Source organism: Lupinus angustifolius, chromosome LG03 (genome assembly GCF_001865875.1).
Source record: "Lupinus angustifolius cultivar Tanjil chromosome LG03, LupAngTanjil_v1.0, whole genome shotgun sequence".
In the NCBI taxonomy this organism is placed as follows: Eukaryota; Viridiplantae; Streptophyta; class Magnoliopsida; order Fabales; family Fabaceae; genus Lupinus; species Lupinus angustifolius.
Genome location: NC_032011.1, coordinates 25725883 through 25746293, shown reverse-complemented (window position 1 = coordinate 25746293; position 20411 = coordinate 25725883). Strand labels below are relative to the sequence as shown.

Below are 20411 nucleotides of genomic sequence, written 5' to 3'. Positions count from 1 at the left end.
AATAGCCGCATAGATTGGATCTTGCTTGCCCGTTATTGGCCTAATCCTACTAGTGAGTGAGTATTAACCACTCATTTCATAATTATGATTGTTTTGCAAGAAAATATTACAGTCCATAACATGTATGAACTCTCCAACATTGATCAGGATAATAACATTTCTTTGTGTAAGTGATAAGACTATTCATTCTTCTTAAATAAAGTATCAAATTTGAGTATTTTGAATAAAAAGTAATGTTAAAGAACCTTAAATGTTATTGAAGTCAGGGACAAATATTGCCCATGCTGACTATACCGAGGATTCTTGGTCAGACTTGGCTAAGAAAGCCAAGGTTGTGTGCAACATCGTAACTAAGGATTGACAGTCAGAATTGGCCAACATAGTGACCGAGGATTCAAGGTCAGACTTGGCCAAGATCTTGACCCAGCATGTAGACACGACTGAGGCTTCTCGGTCAGAACTGACCAACGTTATGGCACATTAGCACACGTCGATAGGATCAGGATGCATCAACTTGACTCATCAACGACATGGTCAAGTCGCATCAGAACCACACAGTCATGGCGCATCAGGGCGACACGGTCATGGCGCATCAGGGCGACACGGTCATGGCGCATCAGGGCGACACGGTCATGGTGCATCAGGGTGATACGGTCATGGTGCATCAGGGTGATACGGTCACGACACATTAGGATGCACCAACAAGTAGGGATGGCAAAACGGGTCGCCCAACACGTTTAGCCCGCGCACAAATGCCTACAAAATTTTAAGCTGGTGTGGGCATATCCGCATTGGTTTAACGGACAAAATTCAATGCCCTGCCCGTTTTAAAATGGGCTAACGGGCTTGCGTGTGGCCCGCGGACATTGTTGAATAATTAAAAAAATAAAAAGCTCATATGTATGTGTATATACACATACATTATAAATGAGTATATTTTATATATAAATATCATATACTTTAGATGATAATGAGATTTATTCTCAAACTGGCTTATCCTAAGGAATCTCAATAATATATTTGCATAGTTGTCATTATCAAGTGCCTTGTAATTTTTTTATTTTCTATTGGTCCTAATGAGACACTGTATCATCAGCAAACCTAGCTTGCTAACACACCAAGGACACTTTAGTTCTGTATATTTTCCTTCTCAAAAAACATAATAATAAAATAAAATAATATAGTATCAAGTATATGTAAGCCAATCATTATAATCAATATGTTTAACTTAATTATATTTATAATACCTCATATCAATGAATATTTTAATTTGGTTTTCCTAATCATTTGATGATGTCTCAATTAAAAAAGGTTATGAATTGAATTAGATTTTATATAGCAATAAAGAGCACATGAGATGATTCTTTCTAAAAATTGTAGATTTATAATATTCATTCTCAAAATTAAAGGTATGGTATGGTATGGTGACTATGGTCCCTTGGAAGTTTCGAGTAGCAATGAAACTTGAAATTGAAGACTTACAGCATGATCCTCTTAGTTGTCTATGTTCACTAAAGTCAAGATTCGAGTCTTCAGAATTATTCATTTTTCTTCTTTTCTTTTTGTTGTTGCATGACCAACCAATTCATTAATTAATAACCAATTCATATAAAAACAATTAATCACTAATTAAGCAATGACCCCATCATCTTAAAATTTCGTAGATTCTCGCTGAAATCATAGCACCGACGCGTTACTTTGTTTCTTGTAATATTCAAGGGTAACATTATTTTGTTATTCAGAAAGTATTAAGTATTAACCTTACACAAATTCAACTCAACGCTTAAATCAATTAATATAGATTCTAGATTCACTAATAATTAATTAATGCTCTCTTCTTAAGCATAAACCTTTGAGTATATGATGGTTTTATAAATCTCGGTCTACTTGCCAATTGGGACATCAACATTCTCTTTCATTAGCCATGTCAATATTTTTCAATCCAAAAATAATGACAAAGACCAATTGTAAAGTGTTCAGAAAAGGTAAAAAAATGAACAATTAAAAAGTTGAAAAATTAAAATTACTATATTGATAGAGGCAAATGTAACATCGTTTACCAAACAAAACACATGGAGTTATGCCCATGTTATCAATTAATTTTTTGTCGAATAAGTTTGGTATTTTATCAGTTAAAATATGAGAGACATGAATTCAAATGGAATCACACCTTACCATTATATCTATATGGCCCTAAGATACCTAATTCATGTGGAATTGTGTGTCTATCATTCATCAATTCTTATTTCTGAATTGGAGTTTAGCATAATTACCCCGCAAGCCAAGGGAAATGAGATTTTGTCCAATAAATAATTAATCAAACGAATTGTGTCTCGTATGAAGTGGTGGTTTTGTAAGGTTGTGATGTCGATGTAAGTGGACAAAATATATAGCGAAAAAGTATGTTATGAAAGTGCAATATGAGTGAATCAAAATTGATGCAAGAGTAGGTTTGTTCTCACTAGGGTACATAAGCACATGCCTCCCACACCATTATAAAGTGATATATCACTTCAAAAATCATAACATAACAATAACAATATCGTTTCACCAATTTCAGAAATCAATCATAGCTCACCACCGACACTTCCTCCTCTCTATGTCACCAACAAAACCACCCAAACATTACACTTCAGATTTATTTTTAACATTTCTCATTCTTTTATCATATCATCACCGTATTTCTATTTCCTATTGCCCCTTTCCAAAAACATGTTTTGGATGTATTTTTCCTAACATATGTTGAGAGAAAATTAGGGCAACTCCTAATGTATAAAAGATTTTATAGACTCACTTTAGCTGGACTAGACATGTGCCATTCCTAGAGATCACAAAACAAGTCGTCCGGTTCATTTCGCTCGTCCACATTGTCTTCATGAATAAAATAGTATACATGTCCGTTTTAAAATAAAAAAACTTAAATAAAATAGTTGACGAGATTTTTTTTTTAAAAACTGATATCTTATACGAAGTTGAACAAATTGTATTATATTACAATTTCTTAAGACTTAAATCACATTACATCAAACTTATTTGATTTTTTTTATTTTATTACATAAGTCGACGGGCTGCCCACATGGCCCAATAGAAATTTCTGCATGCAAATGGGCAAAAATACAAATTTCGTATGCTTACCCTGCTTTGCCATCTATAGCCATTACAACAAAATTGAGTTTTAAGAACACACTTGCTGAAATTATGACTGAGCCACTATTAAACCCTCCCGTTTCTGATCAAATATTAAGATGCACAAATTCTCCAATGTGCATAAATACAAATCAAGATATCAATTGTAATATTGGAAGCATTTAAGAAACATACAGTTGAAGAAAAAATTGTATCCCACCTAAATTATAACAGCTAAAAACATAGTATTTAGTTATTAATTAATCAACTAGCGAAGCCGAAAAGCTACCTTAATGAACCCAATTAAATTGGTGAAAGGTGATAATACCCTTCCCATTTTAAGCCCAGCTTATGTATGACATGTAACATGAACATGTATTTGTCATCTATCATCATGTCATGTAACATAATTTGGTTTAAATTTTAAAATAAAAACAGTAAAATCTTTAAAATAATAAAAACAATAATAGTATATAATAAAAGTTTAATGATAACTAATGAGCGTTAAATGAAATAAATATGATTATTTTCTTTTTGAGAGTCAGGGAGAGTTTTAGGAAAGCAGAAAATAAATGAGAGAAAGAAGAAGAAAGTGGATCAAAAATTATACAACAAAACTAAGAAACCCAACATGTTTCTGTCCCAATATTATAAAACAAGTACTTAAAATAATATATCTATTTGTTAAGCTTATACAATTATTTCTCTAATTTATCATTAATCTCTACAATTATAATAACTCTTATTAACTATTAGTAATGTGGTAAAAATTACAGATACTATATTGCTTTTGTTATAGTTGATAATAAAGAAAATATTTAATTGGCATCTAAGGGTTTTCAAAACAACCCACTAAAATTTCATAACTTTGGGTTAAGGTGTTAAATAAAGATATAAACAACAAAAAATAATAGTTTTGTGAACCCAATTAAAATTTATGAAAGGGAAGAAGCAAGGCACACCAAGAGATGTGGTAATGCAAATTTATCATGTCACTCATGATCTAACAATCCATTTTGCTTTATAAGTTAACAAATTCTGATTCAAGACATTGGAACCTAAGGAATTTGGAACCCAAACAACACAACACAACACTGAATTAAGACATGCACATTAACCACGATGCATGGAATGAAATGTTGCATTAATATAACTGGAAAATAAAGAAATTTAATAAAAAAACAAAACATCCAAGTATTCAACTGGTTGCTCATTGGTTACTAAACAGCAAACCTTAATTAAAGATCTAGGCAGAACACATTTGCACAAAGGCACTACCAATTAATAGCCTTCCTCACCAAACCCTCCACCACCTCCACCTCTGCGATTACCACCACCATAACCACCACCACCTCCATAGCCGCCGCCACCTCCAAAGCCGCCGCCACCACCAGGAGTTCGAGGTCCTTGTGGTCTTTCGTTCGCAAATGATACCCGAATGTTGCGCCCATTTAGATCCTATAGAAGAAGACCATGTCAGTCAACTAACAAATAACCATAATTCCATAGCTGTGTATAACACAGTTTTATAAAATATAATAGACGCGTTCGAACCTGCCCATCCATGGCAGACTGTGCTGTATTTGCAGACTCTTCACTGTCATAGTTGACAAATCCAAATCCCCTTGATCGTCCAGTGTCTCTATCGGTGATAACCTTAGCTGCGAAACAGATTGACACATATGAGTATGCCAAAACCAAAAATAGGACCAGAGGACCTTTTCAACACATCAATGAGATTCACCTCTTACAGAATGAGGTCCAGTTTTTAAAAGTAATAATACAAGACAATTTTCACTTGAATGCAAATCAGGGCCAATCACAAGGTACCCTCACTAAGGAAAATTTCACAACTGTTATATGCCAATCATGGTGAACATTGCAAATAGATAATAGTTGAAATGTAGAATAAAATTCTTACATTCTTTGAAATACAGATTAGTACATAGCAGATACGATAAATATCTAATGGTGCATAAAATGTAGAAGTAAATATGATGCCGTGATTACAATAAAGAAAATCTGAACTGACCCTCAACAACATCACCAAAGCTGGCAAATGCATCCCTAAGAGACTGGTCATCAACACCATATGAAAGCCCTAAAATAACAAAAGTCAAATAAGCAAAAACACGAAGTTAAAATCATTGCCCTGGTACAAGGTCTGAATTATCAACTACATCAATGAAAATATAGTGAATACCTCCAATAAAAAGCTTGCTAGAAGACATCATGCGAATATAGTTAAGCATGCTTTCTTGTCTGCTCTGGGCAACACCCTGCCTCAAGAGATTTCCAAGCTTGTTACAAAATGCCATTATGATTGTTACCTAAACTTAGTTAGATCCTGAAAGAAAGAAAAAATCAGAAACAAACAATCAGCACCAGTAGTACAATAACACATCATCAACCCATAAAATCTTGCACAAAACCCAGAAAAATTAAAAATAGACAATTCTTCTAAAATATCAACCGACATATTTCAAATCAGTTCAAGTTATCAGATTTTTACTGCTCACAATATCAAATTCATTCAAAATCTGAATGTGCTTGAATTAACTTAGGATGTGCTTTATACAATAAAATTTTGTATCCCTCTAAAACTATTCAGTTGATAAAAATAAGTTTCCCCCAAATAATCAAAATTCAAACGCCCGTTGACAGAAACAAAAACTTGATGCAAACATAAATAGCTGAAAAACATTGATAAAAACCAAGGAATCTTAAATACCAACTAAACAACTTTATAACTCAGAACGTTAAACCCAACATAAACAAAAACCCATAAACCCATAAACCCTAATGAACAAAATAAGAAGAGAAGATGAGGGAAGAGAATTTACCAGAAAGAGAGAGAGAGAGGTTTATGGAAGAAGCGGCTAGGGTTTAAGCTCAGTTATATCTTCTCATTCTCCAAATATCTATCATTTTATAGACTCTTGGAATCAATCCCCTGTATCCGTCTCTATGCATTTAAATATGCAACTGCTACCGTTGTAACCTTTTTATTGGTCCACATTCACTTTACTTATTAGAACGCCAATCATATTTCTACTCTACTTTCTTCTTCTTCTTTTTTTTAATTACAATTTTCTCCTTTTTTTTCTCCCACCACTTAATATATACATATATAATCCATATATTTAGGGTTTTATAAGTATATCAATAGATATAAATAAATATAAGTATGTCGATAGATACTTTCTAATGACCTACATTTTTATTTTATACAACTATATATTCAATTTTTATATATTTTATTCTATATAATTAGAATATTTTATTTTATTTGGTATATTTTATATTATAATTTTTCATTGAATATACTTTAAATTATATTATATATACTGCACCTAATTCTTGACGGATATACTTCAACACCTTATGTTTTTATTATTAACTTCTAATAAATGTCATAAACTTTAAGTCATTAGTTATTCTGATTGAAACAAAGTTTATCCAAAGATAAATCTATTTAAGGTTTTGTTTATAAGTAGGAGATGAATTCTCTCTTTGAAGAGGATGGGTGTATTAGTTATTGTGAGGCTAATTGTTAAGACATTTACTATAATATGAATTTAGTTTTCATATTATCAAAAGCATATTTAGGCTTAGAAAACCTATTTTGAAGGGAAGAGAAGGAAGGGGAGAGCATTCCTATTTGGGAGTTTAGTTAGAGAAAGGGAGAGATTTGAGAATTTTGAAAACCCCCTCAAACCCTCATTCATACCATTTTTTGATGTTCCTATGTTTCAAACCCTCAAACAAGTGAAAGATTTACTTGAATTTACCTTCCCTTCCTTCCCACTCCTTATCTTGTCATCTCTCCCCTTCTCTTTCCCTCCTAACTCTCAAATAAAGCCTCAATCTCATAACTATTTTTCACTTATAAAATCTTTCTTCCACTTATCTAGATGAAATGTACATGTTATAGATCTTTCTATCGTAGTTACATGATATATGATATATGATACATGATACCAATTTTGACATGTGATATGTGATTCATATTCCTATTTTTTACTTCATATTATCATAAGACTTTATTTTTGACGAACCGGTGTGTGGCATGTGATATATGATAAATGAGAATTGATAACTATTTTTTTGGTTGCATCTATGTATTGCATACTAAATTCTCTCATTTCCATGCTTCAACATGCTGGAAAGGTTACCCAGTTGCAATTGGATCATAAAAGGTCAAAACATAAACTGATGAGTTTACATTACTATAAGCTGTAATACCACAAATTGTTAGTGCAATTCACATCACGCAAATAATTATTTATTTACTAATTACAACCTTATTATTCTGACATTGCAAATTATACTAACCACTGGTGGGATTATAAAAAAATATATAATCATTCAAACTTAGTGGCAGCATAGTGTACAAAAATCACCTTCTAGAGTGTTGGGTAATGTCAAGTTGCAAATTTTCAGTTAATTTGCTGTGACCATACCAATCTCTATTCTGCATTTAATGTGAAGGATAATGTCATACATTCTGATTGAGAGGAACTGAGTCCTGATTATTATCTCCACTATCAGATGGCTGAGATTCATGTTTTGCAGCAGCTTGCAATACCCGGTTCTGAACATCTAATGATGAAGGTGATGTTGGTAATCCTATCCCATTTGATTCTATTTTTCCAGCAGTCCATGAAAATGCTTGAGCTCCAACTCTAACTGGTGTAAGCAATAGCCTTTCAAGAAGAAAAAAACACAGAATGAAGTCAAAATTTATAACATATGGTATAGTAGAAATGCCAAGAAAGGATACAGAAACATTTAGAATCCTCACTTATTATTTGCTAATCGAAATCATATGACATTTCTTTCTATACATGCTTCTGAACAATTACATGGCAGTTTAGAGGGAAGTGAACCAGCCAAATGTAACTCTGTCCTGGTTACATGTTTCAATATGTACTACTCTTGTTTCATGGAAGTCAAATAACACCATAAAAAAATGTACACCAACATAAAATATATTCTTCACTCTCTCGAAGAGAGCATAAAAGATAACAAAACTTATGACTAAAATGTTGGTTTAACTACATGAAATCCAAAACTGAAACTGCTTCGGGGTTTGTGTCGCACTCTCTATGTTTAAGATCAGCATTCCTTATATCCATCTATTAGGGCATATGAACACATTTTCTGATGGGTTTTAAACATACGACATCATGACTTTTGTGTTTATACAATACCAAATTAAATTAACATATTTCATGGTATATATTCAAGAACATAAATATGAGAAGTTTGTGATAGATCTTCCATAACTTGAACGTTAAGATAATTTGTGAGCAATATGACATGGTTATAAGATAATAATTAAATTACTAAAACACTGTTTAATATCATGACTAAATGACCAGATATTGACTATGATATATGCATACCTCACATCTTCCTTAAGATCTTCTGAGCCCTCATATGAAGAAACTCGTAGATAGATGGTCTGATGAAATATAAAGCACGGAGCATTGGAGGAAAAAATGGAAAAACACTAGTTATTGACCAAGAGAATGTAAAACATATGTGATATGATGTAAGGACTAATGTCTAACTTTCTGATTTTGAGGACCAAAAGTACCCCCTTAATTTAGCATGATGTGCGCATATGTGGTTTAGTCCGTCAACTTTAAAAAAATGTTCAAAATGAATCCTGGACTCTTGTTCAAGTGAAAAATAGTCCCTCACCATTAAAAAATACCCCATGAACCTTGCATGAAGTCCCTCAACTTCAGAACATGTGTAAAAATAATCCCTGAACTATGCTTTGGACATGACATTTTTCATCCAATTTTAATGATTTAGAAGGTGAAGGACTATTTTGAAATCGAACCAAAGTTCAGAGTATTGCACTTTTTTTGGACTTTTCCCTTTATTTTATGGAGGGACCAACTATGATCCAGTTTTTATTCCTGGAACCAGTTAACTGAAAGAAACAACTTATAAGAAGCACTCGCTGAAAGAAAAATGCACATACCAAACCGAGGCCAAATGTTCCAATTAACTGCAATGTCTTCTCCCACTCTGAGACAACATTGATTTTGTGCTTTGTCAGATCAAGACGGATGAAAAAAAGCCTCATAGATTTTGAGTTACACATAAGCATGATGTTTAATGGAATTAGAACCTCACTTTAACATACTGAATCAAAATGAATTTACAACCAGGCCATAACCTCTTAGACATGATGTCAAAAGTAGTAGGCTTCACACAAATCCGTGTATATACATGCACACGTACATCTGATTAAAAGGTAAACTCCTAGAAGTCTGAAAAATTGATAGTTTATGAAAGAAAATGTCACTTACCTACTAATGCGTATGACCCCGCAATAAGAGCCTGAATCAAAAGTAGTTGCATTTAGTATCAGATAATGAAATCGAACATAATTAAGTAGTCATTTCAAAATTAAATAAAAATATGAAAGTAAAGATGCCTTAACAGTGTCAAGGAAATACACAAAAGATTTACTTGAGATTTTGTTGATGACCTAGGAACATTCCGTTAATTATATATTGAAGAAGCGATAAGTGAGTTTCTGAAACTGATATAACTACAGAGTAAATGAAATAACTAGAGACTACTATTAAATCCTTTTTTCTTCGATTGTTTGTTTCTTATTGTTCTTGGCATAAGTTGCTCCTCTAAAAAAATGGATTTCTACCCCTTGGTTTCATTTTACATATTCATGTTATGAAACTAAAAAGAAACATCACATTCTGTGAAGCTTATAAAACTGACTTAGCATTTAAGATACAGAAAATCCAACAAAATGATAAATAACTACGTTGGAAAGGTCAACTAGATGCCACACAGGTAACTTGACACTTACCGTACCATAACCTAAAAGTTGCAAAGGAGAAGGACTAACTTCCTCCAGAATTGCTTCAGCTTCCTGTAAAATTACCAGAACGCATATACATTATCAAACTAAAGTTTCTACTCTAATGTTTTTACATCCCTTTGAAACAAAGGCACAAAAGAATTACAACCGTAAATAAAAAGAATGATGGAATAAAGGTTAACTCTTCATGGCAATATCAGAGGTAAGCAAATTCTGGAAGAAATGTCAAGGGATGGCATCTTGTTAAACTCAGAAAAGAAACGTCAAGGACTACCTTAAAGTTTACTAAAATGAATCAAAATTATATTGCCTTAATGAAATTGGAAGACTTCCAATTAAAGCTAGACGGCAAATTTTCCACTATAGCAAGCAACTTAATGATTTCAAGCTTTTAGACTAATACTCAGTTTACAACAAGGAGTTTAAAACCATATTTCAAGCACTAGAGTTATAGCACCATTTGGCCATTACCTAACCCTTCAGAGCCTTCATCCCATTACTTTTTATGTAAGCTAACAAAGTTCATACAGGTCAAGATACATATAAACAGAAATAGTTTGACAAATACCTCATTGAGTATGGAAAATGCTGTCTCAGTTTTGAGTTCCTTGATGCGGAGACCTTGTTTCACCCAAGACTGAAAGCCACCTTGAACCATGTATGTATTCTGTAATATATATTTCATAAATTGATACCCTGAAGCATGGATTATATTTCATAAATTGATGATTAAGTGGATTGTAGAGACTAGAGAGGGTGTCTATTAGGCCAACCAGGGCAAACAAACCTAGATAGTAAATTTTGGATAACGGCCTACCCCAAAAACACTATAGCGGATAGTGGGACAGCCGCTAGCACGCGGCTAAGAAACAAATATGTAAGTAGTTTATAGCCTACACATAAATACACAAAAATACTAAAATAGATCATATTAAAAACACATTCCTAATTAATAATCAAGAAAAGAGTATTGCAGATTCTAGAGGTGATCGGAGTTTGAGGCCATAATAGAGTTATATCTCACAAAATTGAACCACGCAAAAATGATGTCAAAAATGAGTTCAGTCAGTTTATAACAGAATTAATAAAGAGATGATGGAGCAAACAATAAGGGGCCAAGGAGAGATCCTACAAAGAAAAGACGAGGTATGTTCGTGAATTAGGGCCTTGCAATTTTGTTCCATGCTAATGAAGAACATGTAAGCAACCAAACATGTATATTGGAATTAAAGCAGAGTAAAAATCGCATGGCATGGAAAATCACATGTTAAGTAGAAGGAGAAGGTTAAATTACCTAAAACCCTAGGAAACAACCTGCCATCTATTAAAAAGCAGGGCAAAAAGACTTCTCCCCTCTAAAATTAAGGTTCCACTCACAACAAAACACATAGCAGGTCGTGACCCACGATCTGACCGGTGATTCTGCTGCTATTTGACCTATTATGGGTGCTACGGCCATCTGTGCTGCTATCCACCGTGGCGTCACAGGGAATGGCCGAAAACTTGCTAAACTCCGCTATCGCACGCTATTAACTACCTAGATACAAACCTTAAATAATTAAAGCACACACACTAGGATTAAAAGGAGCAGTTTTCGTATCTAAGCATCTAATACATATCTGAAAGTTGATATTTGTGTTGACACTCAAGGACTGAGTGTTAGTTTTAACATATGTGTGTTAGGACATCTAGGATTCAATCCAGTTCAAGTATTGTTTTTCTTTTTAATTTACAATTTCAAAGAATCTAAGTCTTTTAAGCAAAGCTGGAGTATTGTAATCTATGTAGCTCATAAATCACCATATTTTGATGATGCTATATCAGATTGGGAAGCAGCACAAACTGTTCTTTGTTATCTAGGTCACAGATCACATATTACAAACCTATAATTTCAATCAATAATTCTGTGAATATCAAATTAAAATTTTGCAGCAAATATCTCAGCAGGAATAGACAGACTTACCTTAAACCCAATTTTCCTCAACGATCTTGCTATGCCTTTAGAACGAGTGCCATCAGCATCCAAAACTATAATCTTGGAGCTGTCCTATAGGCCAGAGAAAATAAGATTCTGAGACATTTTCAAGTAATTGTATTTTTCGGTACACTAAACCCTCTTTGACAGAATGTCATGTGGAGAAAATCTAAAAAGAGGAAGAGTTTTTGGGTATTCTATGCAAATTCAAGAGTTTCTGGGTAAAAGGTTAAATGCCTTAACAATCTTCAAATTACGAATGACAGCAGCGGTCAAGGAGTCATAGAGGTCTCTGCCACTCTTCAACAACTTGCTTGTGGAGCCATCAACCTGACAATTGTATTATATTATTATTTTAATAATAGACAGATTACAAATTAGTCTGCAAAAGGTGACTATGATTCACATTACCATACTATAAACCAACCTCAAGTGGAGATACACTTGCATAGCGGAACCGAGCCGCCCGTCGAAGATCAGGAATACCATCTTTTTCTAACAAATCCTGCATAAATGAAAGGAACAACATGAAACTACATTGCTCAATTATATTTTACTTTTTGCAAGACCTCTAGAACTTGCAGAGGGGCCTCCAAGTGAGACCCTTAGATGCCCCCTAATAGTTAAAGGGAATTAAACCCTGCTACCCCCATTGTTCAACTTCTGTAACAATATAGTTAGCCAAACAAAGATACTACAGTTTAAATCGGGAAGAAGTGTTGAAGCAAAGATAGAATGGCCATCAAAACAGAAGGATAGCTTGACTTTACGTTTTATAAATTATATAACTATTTCTCTGTTTTAAATATAAAAGCCACAAAATTTAACCTTCACTTGCCTCCGTGCGGATATCAATCAGTGTGGCATCTTTATTCCCGGCCAAAAGCTCAAAAGCAGCTTTGGGGGATAAATCTCCTGAGTAACCTCCATATGTCCACAACCAATAAACAGCCCTGCATATCTCTGAATTTATTACTGATAGTGTTTGTGATGTAAATTTAACTCTCCAATCTAGATAACATACCATATTGTTGCTGAAGAGCCCACAAAAACAATAAATGGAATAATTGGGTCATTTGGATCCAAGTCAAGACTCTTCTCCAACGAATATAGAGCTATATATACCTGTTGATAGGACATAAGTTATCACAATGTAATACATAAACAGGTTAACAAATACTTCAAATGAAACGGCGTACTAAGAACATGGATGATTCAGATGACAGTCAGCAATGAAAAAGATGACAGGACTCAACTCATTTTGATTATTCAAATCAAGTTTCAAAAGAACATTATATGAAATTTTCTAGGGAAGCTAAGACTAGGAATCAAGTAAGGCTGATAGCAAAGATTTCTGGTGAAACTTGATTGATCTGTAAAATGCTACCTTTTCAGATACAGGCCCTATAGGCTTCAAGATCTCTGTTGCTTTATCTTCATATACATTGACTGCATCCCTAATACCTGAAGGAAGAAACTCCTTGGCTGAGCCGTATAGATAGACAGCATAAGATGCTCCACTTGTTAAAGAACCCTCTACCGCTGTGATTGTTCGCCGCAACACATCAGTAGCAACAATAGGTGCTTTATCTGTGACTCCACTTAGTGCACTTGAAAAGCTAGAAAGTTTCTTATTTGCTAATTCTCCTGTTTGATCAAGAGCAGAAAATGCCCCGCTAAAAACATCATGAGCAGTTTTGTTAGCATCCTTTATGATAGAATCTACAAAAGAAGTGGCTGTATCCAGTGAGCTTCGTAAAGCATTGAGTGAGTCATCTATCCCAGCAAAAAGGTCACCAAGACTTGCTTTTGTAGTGGCTAACGATTCATTGTCCATGTTAATCGAATCAAGCGTAGGCGTCAACTTCTCTGTCACTATATCAACACTTGATAACGGTTCTGGTTGTGTTGGTTCTACCAATGCATTAAATTCTTCAGTTGACTTTTCTGCAAAATCCACCAACCCTTGTGATAAATTAGAACTGTCTACGTATTTGATTTGTCCATTACCCAGTGAATGATGCAGGTCTGGTGTGAGTGGTGAATAACCCGATGAAGTTGTAGCTTGTACTGTAAGTGAATTTGTGAATGAGTGAGAGTGAGGTCCATATTGCAAACCCAAATGTGTACTCTCATTGTGATCCTTGCGAAGAGGGCACAGAGGGTGCAATCCCCCAAACAGGGGAATCTTGAAGAATAAGAACAATAATTAGTACATGTAAATAATTAAGAGTCAAAGATGATAAAGAGAAAGGTTGATACCTGGTGGGAAGAAGAGGAGGAATAATAGGTTGGGGTGGCAGAGCAAAGAGGCAATATCCTCATCATAATCACAGACTAACACTACAACACATCAATCTACTGTATCAATATTTCTATATATTATTATCATAATTATCCGAATGAAAGAGAGGGAATGGTGGAACAAGAGTGGCTCATCTTCTTTTTGTCTTTATCCACCAATTGTCACTTTACATCTCTATTTACTCTTTACTTCACTTCCAACTCTGTTCAATAACTCTTCTTTTTTCTTCATTAATTTATCTATTATCAAATGCAATAGATTAATTAAAATCATTAATATTCACAATTCATTCAATATGAAAGAGAGACCGCTAAAGTGATAATGTAGTGTGTTTTTGGGTGGACCTAAAATGAGGCCTTTTTTTAGAGCCTAACCAAGACATTGCTAACTTAATCGTCTCTGCCATTAACTTAAAAAAGCGACATTTAAAAAAAATTGAAGTTCATGTTAGTATTAGTTTAAACAGTAATATTCACCTAGTAAGCAGATTAAATCCACTCATTACCAACAAACCATCATGCTAGTAGTATAAAACCTCGTTATATCATCAAAAAGTCAAGTATTTAATTCCTAAGAGTGACATTTGTTTGCAAAAACAACCATACACCCTTACTTTTATATTTGAAAGTGACTCGTTTAATTAATTGAGTTTGTTAACCTTCTCATAGAAGTAGGCCATTATCCTACTAGTTAATATATCAAAAATAGTTACCAACAAGTAGTATAAGGTTCCATGAAATCTTTAGATAAAGCAAAAGATTAAAAGTTCAGATTTCTTAAGATGATATTTAATAGGAGAGACAATTACACACCCAAAAAATATTAATTGATTACTCGTAAAATGATATACTATTGGTTAATAGGGTGCAGATACCCTTGATTAGACATAAAAAATAACAAAAATAGTTAACTTAATTTTTGGGTATTCTTTTAGCCTTCTCTATTCATTATTCAGGTCTTAAAGAAGAGATTGATAAAAACACTTAATTAGGATACTCCACTGTACTCTTGTGGATCTAAACAAGTCGACCTCAATCTTATATCCATCTTATTATATAATGTAATAACTCAACTCATCATTGCCAACAATAAATAATAATAATAATAATAATAATAATAATAATAATAATAATAATAATAATAATAATAATAATAATAATAATAATAATAATAATAATAATAATAATAATAATAATAATAATAATAATAATAATAATAATAATAATAATAATAATAAGGGTTTTAACTAAGTGCTCTAAGACTAAGGGCACATGTTAAGAAAACAAGTACTGGAAAAACTTAAATGGAAAGCTAAGTTTATAAGTGAAATGTTAAATTCATCATTTCTCAATATGAAATTATCTCTTTTAATACTTGAAGTAGTACTCTTACTCTTAGGACACTTGTTAACATTATTCCCTGAATAATAGAAGGGACTTGCAAGATAAATGATGAAATGAGAGATAAATTTACAGGAAAATGAACAAATGAATCCGGCAACTACTACCCCCAAAAATGCATATTCTTGTGAATAAGGAGTTGTACTATACAAATCAAAGTTGTGGTGGAGTTTGTGATGCCAATTCTAGTTCCTCTCACATTCTCACTCAATGAAATCTACTGTGCAAATGAATTACTACTTTGATGAATGAAGTGATCTTAACCAATAGCAACATGGCACGTATATATAATCGATAGGTGTCAATATCATATTGTTATTGGTCAGAATTGTATGGTCCTGAGCCAAGCATTGAATTGCTTGTGACAGAAGTTACCCTTAAATCAGTTCAATATCACAGACATAAGTGCCCCTCCAAAACAGCTTATGATCAAGGCAATCAATCCAGTCACACATTACCTGTTGCAAGAGTGTATGGCAGAGCGAAAACATATGATGGAGATGGTGATTTAATGGGACTCTTTCTTTCCATCAAAGAAGTATATGATGGAGATTGTTAATGATACTTTAGTGCTCCTTTCAAGATGCCCTATGATTGTATTCAAGAAGGTGGTCTTTAAATTGGACAAGAACATCTGTTGTTTGAAGAACGCAATCTTTATCATTATTTAGGTATTGTGTTATTGTCTTTGCATTATTCAATATGTGTTTCATGGTTAAATTTCATTTTCAATTTCTCTTTTCCTAATTTCCTTTTGAATATTTTATGTACACAATAATAACTTTCCAAATCATTATTCTATGATTGTGAATAACTAACCTTGACCAGCCTAAAAAAATTTCAAAATCCAAAATACAGGGAGATGTTAATATTTATCCCATTAATAAATAATAAAAAACTATGTGGATAATCTATTTTGATGTAGAGATAAAGATGTCATAGGTTTGTTATAATAATTAAAAAATGATAAATTAATTAATAATAGTAAAATAAGATTGTTCTAGATAATCAAATTATTGGCTAGGAGAATTATTCATGTATATCTTTTTGATTTTTTTTAAAGATAATCTTAAGAGATAGAAATGGTAATCAGTTAGCATCTTTTTGGAAAACAAGTTTATAAGTAAACTTATTCCTTATCATTAAGGCTCCTTCACTCAATAATGCATTGACCTAATAGTATAAGACTTTAATGAATCTTCAATATCAATAGTTTGATTCTTGGAAGTGACGCTTGGTAGGAGAGTTAGTCACGAACCCTGAGAGGGATTAATTCTTTCTCCAAAAAAGGTAAGAGAATATTATTAATAATACCAAAAAACTAAAGCTTCTTCGCATCCACTCCGAGTTTTTAGTTGATACATAAGAAACACATAAAAAAACACTAAGGTAAATATGTGTTATTCCTCCTAATTTCTGATGTTAGATGTGGACATCAATTTATTTTCATCTTTTTTTATTTTTTAATAATAATTATTTTCTTTTTATTATTATATAATTAAATAATAATTAAGTCATCAATTTTAGTTCTTTAATTAATAATAAATATTATATTTAATATAAAGAAATAGTGACTCATTTAGTAAAGTTGTTTTTTTATAAATAAGGTTATTTTTTATTCTCAATGCCCTAACCGAGTCATTGACCAATCCGAGTTTAATAATACTGAATATAAGGTTATATTTTATTCTATTAAAATGAATGAGCAAATAAGGAAAATTGGTTAACTATATATTTATACCTTATTTTAAAAAAAATTAAGGATTGAAAAATAGATGCAATCATGATCGAGCTCTCACTCTCCTGAAGTTGAGACACAATTAGACATAAAGTAGTACTTCACTCTCATAAACGGGAATGTCATATTATGCAATCATGATTAAGCATTGTCTCGTCTCTTCAAATCTTAGATATAGAGATTTTGAGTTTGCCATTCGAATAAAAAATTATAAATATTCTATTTTTGTATATATAGCTAGTGACTCATTTAATAAACTTTGTTGATTATAAATAATAATAAATATGTTTTCTTTAATAAATAATGGGCATATAATTAGTCAAATATTATTCTACTTAATTAATTCAAAAATATAATAAATGCTAATGTGATCCTAACAATTAAAATCATATTTATCACCCTTTAAATTGAACGACTGTAACAAACATAAGAATATACTCATTCTCTTGAAATGAATGAGAGAATAATGAAAAATGGTTAACCATATATTTAAACCTTATTTTAGAAAATTTTAAAGGATTGAAAAGTGGATGAGATCATGATAATATTTTCATAAATGAATTTGGGTTTTTGATAAATGACTTTTGGAAGAGTAAAATAATTGAAAGAAATAAATGAGAATATTAAGTAGTGTTCTAAAGTGAGTGATTAAGGAATCGAAAAAGTGAGTAAAAAATGATATAGTGAGCAACTTAGGAAGCATGTTTTTTGTGAATAATATAACCTTATATATAGTAATATGATATAATAGATAAGAGCAATGAAGAAGGAAATAATTAAAATAATAATAATCCTAGTGATCATAATAATTATCTAATAATACATCCATGTTTTGACCCATCCTAGCAGCCCAAGGCATATTCTCTTCACTCCTATCTCTGCACTCACTTCTTCTCTTCAGCTTTGATAACTGACTTTCCCACCCTTTTTTCCATTCCTTTTTTTGTTCACTCACCTGAAACAAAACCAACATACACATGCATTATATTAATTAATAACCTTATTATGAATATATAGTAATATATATATATTATAAATAAAAAGACCTGATGATGATGGTAATGAGAGGAAGAAGCAAAGTTAAGGGAAATAGCGAAATTTGTATCATAAACAGCTCTTGTTATTGGATCAGAAAGAGTTTCATAAGCTTCTTTCAACTTTATGAATCTCTTTGTATTCTCTTCAACCCTATCACCTGGTGACACGTCAGGGTGATATTTCCTTGCCATCTTCTTATACGCTTGCTTCACCTCTTTACACGACACCGTTTCACCCACTCCCAATACTGAATACAAGCTCATCTCATTTTCACACCATGAACCTGATGATGAACCTCTTATTTTCAATGAAGTTGAAAATGAACCTCTTAATTTCAATGAAGTTGAAAACTTCACGGAATTATTACTACCCAAATAGAACCACCCACAATTACTTCTTCTAGTTAATACAACAACACAAGGATGATGATGATGAAGAAGATTATAAGAATGCATCTTTATCAATCTCTCTATGCTTTTTTGTTTTGTTTCTACTTCTTTGCTTTTTCTTTCTATATATAAGGGCAATCAAAAACTAATAAATATAAATATTTAGGATAATTAATGAGAAATATTGATTATTACTAATCTAAAATAAGGAAACTTAATCCAAAAAGAAATAAAGTATAAAAAGTCTAGAAGGTTTTGGGTGTATGTGATCTGTCTAGAAGGAATGCATTTATTTTTTTGGTACCAATAAGAATATTATTATACATCTTTCGGATAAAAAATTAATCTCTTTTAAACTGTATGACTGTCTCTTTTAACAAATGTCACTTCCATATATAGAATTATTAACAGGATTTTATACCACTAAACCAAGACTTTTGTTGGTTGTTTTATTTGAAATTGAGTGGTTTTGATTAATTTAATATAATCAGTGGGTGGGTTATTGTTTACCAAATCCAGCAGCAGCCAACAGACATATATATAAAATTGAAAGATTTGAATTTGATGCATACTTTCCCCTCCCTTTTTCCTTTCACCCTGTCACACAGTCAACTTAAAATAAATGAAACTACTTTTTTCTCCCTTTATTACTCATGTTTGGTTAAGGGAAGTTTAAAAATAAAATAAACTCATGGGCACTGATTGTAAAAAGAAACCCATGAATTTTAGTAACGCATTCGTTAAATTACCTGCAATATTTATGGGCGAACACGGTTATACTGCTATATATATTTATACACCCACATTATATAAAATTATTTTGCTTATGTAGCTAACTGAAAATAGACTTCCAAGTGGGGTATAGACAATGAGACACCTAATTATTCAAATATTAAAATTGATGTAACAACATTCGTAATATGTTGTGAGTATCTTGAAAAATGATGGATGAAAAGACTAACTGTGCATAAAATATGAATTATAATTTAGATAATGTTGCATGCTACTTGGATTGATAGTCTATAATCATATAAGGAGGTTCTATGATCTAATAATTAATTAATTAATACTGAAAATATTATTAGTGAACTATGCATAATAATTTAATAGTAGAAAGATTGACACCATTCACAATTTTAGTGTTTTAGAAATTAGAATTCAGACTCTGATGTGGCACCAACATCAGGCCCATTGGAAGTAAAACCAAACCCATTTGGTTTAAGGATTATATTCAGGAGAATTAAGTTGTTAATTTAGTAATTTTAATTCTATTTTTAAATGAAGGACCGTTTGGGCTTGGAGCTTATATAAGCCCATCCCACTCTCCATCCTAGCTTTGTGAAGTTGTATTTAGCTTAACCTTAAAGTGATGAAATGATATGAAAAATCACTAGTATTATTCATTAGTTGTATTCTTAAAATTCAGCTCTTTATTTCATTCTTGAATTATGTCTACCAAAAACCTTAAGAAAGATATAGATGAATCCCTTCTACAACTTTTTGTAGGAAAACAAGGACCATGAGGATGCTAGGCATGAAGCCATTGCTGAATCCCTCGAATCCACCTCAGAAAAG

At 32.2% G+C, this 20411-nt stretch overlaps 3 protein-coding genes across 4 annotated transcripts; all 3 read right to left on the bottom strand.

The window, feature by feature from the left end:
• On the bottom strand, window positions 4217-6051 carry LOC109344110 (glycine-rich RNA-binding protein 2, mitochondrial-like). 2 transcript variants are annotated; one of them, XM_019582734.1, is made up of 5 exons: window positions 5970-6051; window positions 5330-5473; window positions 5159-5227; window positions 4681-4787; window positions 4217-4584 (listed from the first exon to the last, which is right to left on the bottom strand). In XM_019582734.1, the coding sequence occupies exons 2-5, from the start codon at window positions 5442-5444 to the stop codon at window positions 4408-4410; spliced, it is 468 nt and encodes a 155-aa protein (XP_019438279.1). In that variant the 5' UTR covers window positions 5445-5473; window positions 5970-6051; the 3' UTR covers window positions 4217-4407. The 2 variants fall into 2 exon arrangements, with proteins under 2 accessions (XP_019438279.1, XP_019438280.1); XM_019582735.1 differs by having other exon boundaries at window positions 5330-5474; window positions 5981-6046.
• Window positions 7378-14334, bottom strand: LOC109344104 (calcium sensing receptor, chloroplastic). Its single transcript, XM_019582727.1, has 13 exons — window positions 14229-14334; window positions 13354-14154; window positions 12991-13091; window positions 12805-12919; window positions 12394-12471; window positions 12204-12296; window positions 11955-12038; window positions 10560-10658; window positions 9980-10042; window positions 9456-9486; window positions 9125-9171; window positions 8535-8593; window positions 7378-7832 (listed from the first exon to the last, which is right to left on the bottom strand). Exons 1-13 carry the CDS (start codon window positions 14292-14294, stop codon window positions 7625-7627), a joined length of 1845 nt encoding a protein of 614 aa, XP_019438272.1. The 5' UTR covers window positions 14295-14334; the 3' UTR covers window positions 7378-7624.
• LOC109344106 (chaperone protein dnaJ 20, chloroplastic-like) lies at window positions 18187-18917 on the bottom strand. Its single transcript, XM_019582729.1, has 2 exons — window positions 18456-18917; window positions 18187-18364 (listed from the first exon to the last, which is right to left on the bottom strand). Exons 1-2 carry the CDS (start codon window positions 18900-18902, stop codon window positions 18203-18205), a joined length of 609 nt encoding a protein of 202 aa, XP_019438274.1. The 5' UTR covers window positions 18903-18917; the 3' UTR covers window positions 18187-18202.

Excerpts from the sequence above, each read along its gene's own strand:
- LOC109344110 (XM_019582734.1), bottom strand. The coding sequence starts at position 5,444 with ATGGCATTTTGTAACAAGCTTGGAAATCTCTTGAGGCAGGGTGTTGCC. Across the intron at positions 5,228-5,329 it reads TAGCAAGCTTTTTATTGGAG|GGCTTTCATATGGTGTTGAT; the intron begins GTATTCACTATA and ends TTGTTATTTTAG. Across the intron at positions 4,788-5,158 it reads CTTTGGTGATGTTGTTGAGG|CTAAGGTTATCACCGATAGA; the intron begins GTCAGTTCAGAT and ends TCTGTTTCGCAG.
- LOC109344104 (XM_019582727.1), bottom strand. The coding sequence starts at position 14,294 with ATGATGAGGATATTGCCTCTTTGCTCTGCCACCCCAACCTATTATTCC. Across the intron at positions 13,092-13,353 it reads TAGGGCCTGTATCTGAAAAG|GTATATATAGCTCTATATTC; the intron begins GTAGCATTTTAC and ends TCCTATCAACAG. Across the intron at positions 12,472-12,804 it reads TGATTGATATCCGCACGGAG|GATTTGTTAGAAAAAGATGG; the intron begins GCAAGTGAAGGT and ends TCATTTATGCAG.
- LOC109344106 (XM_019582729.1), bottom strand. The coding sequence starts at position 18,902 with ATGCATTCTTATAATCTTCTTCATCATCATCATCCTTGTGTTGTTGTA. Across the intron at positions 18,365-18,455 it reads CTCATTACCATCATCATCAG|GTGAGTGAACAAAAAAAGGA; the intron begins GTCTTTTTATTT and ends GTTTTGTTTCAG.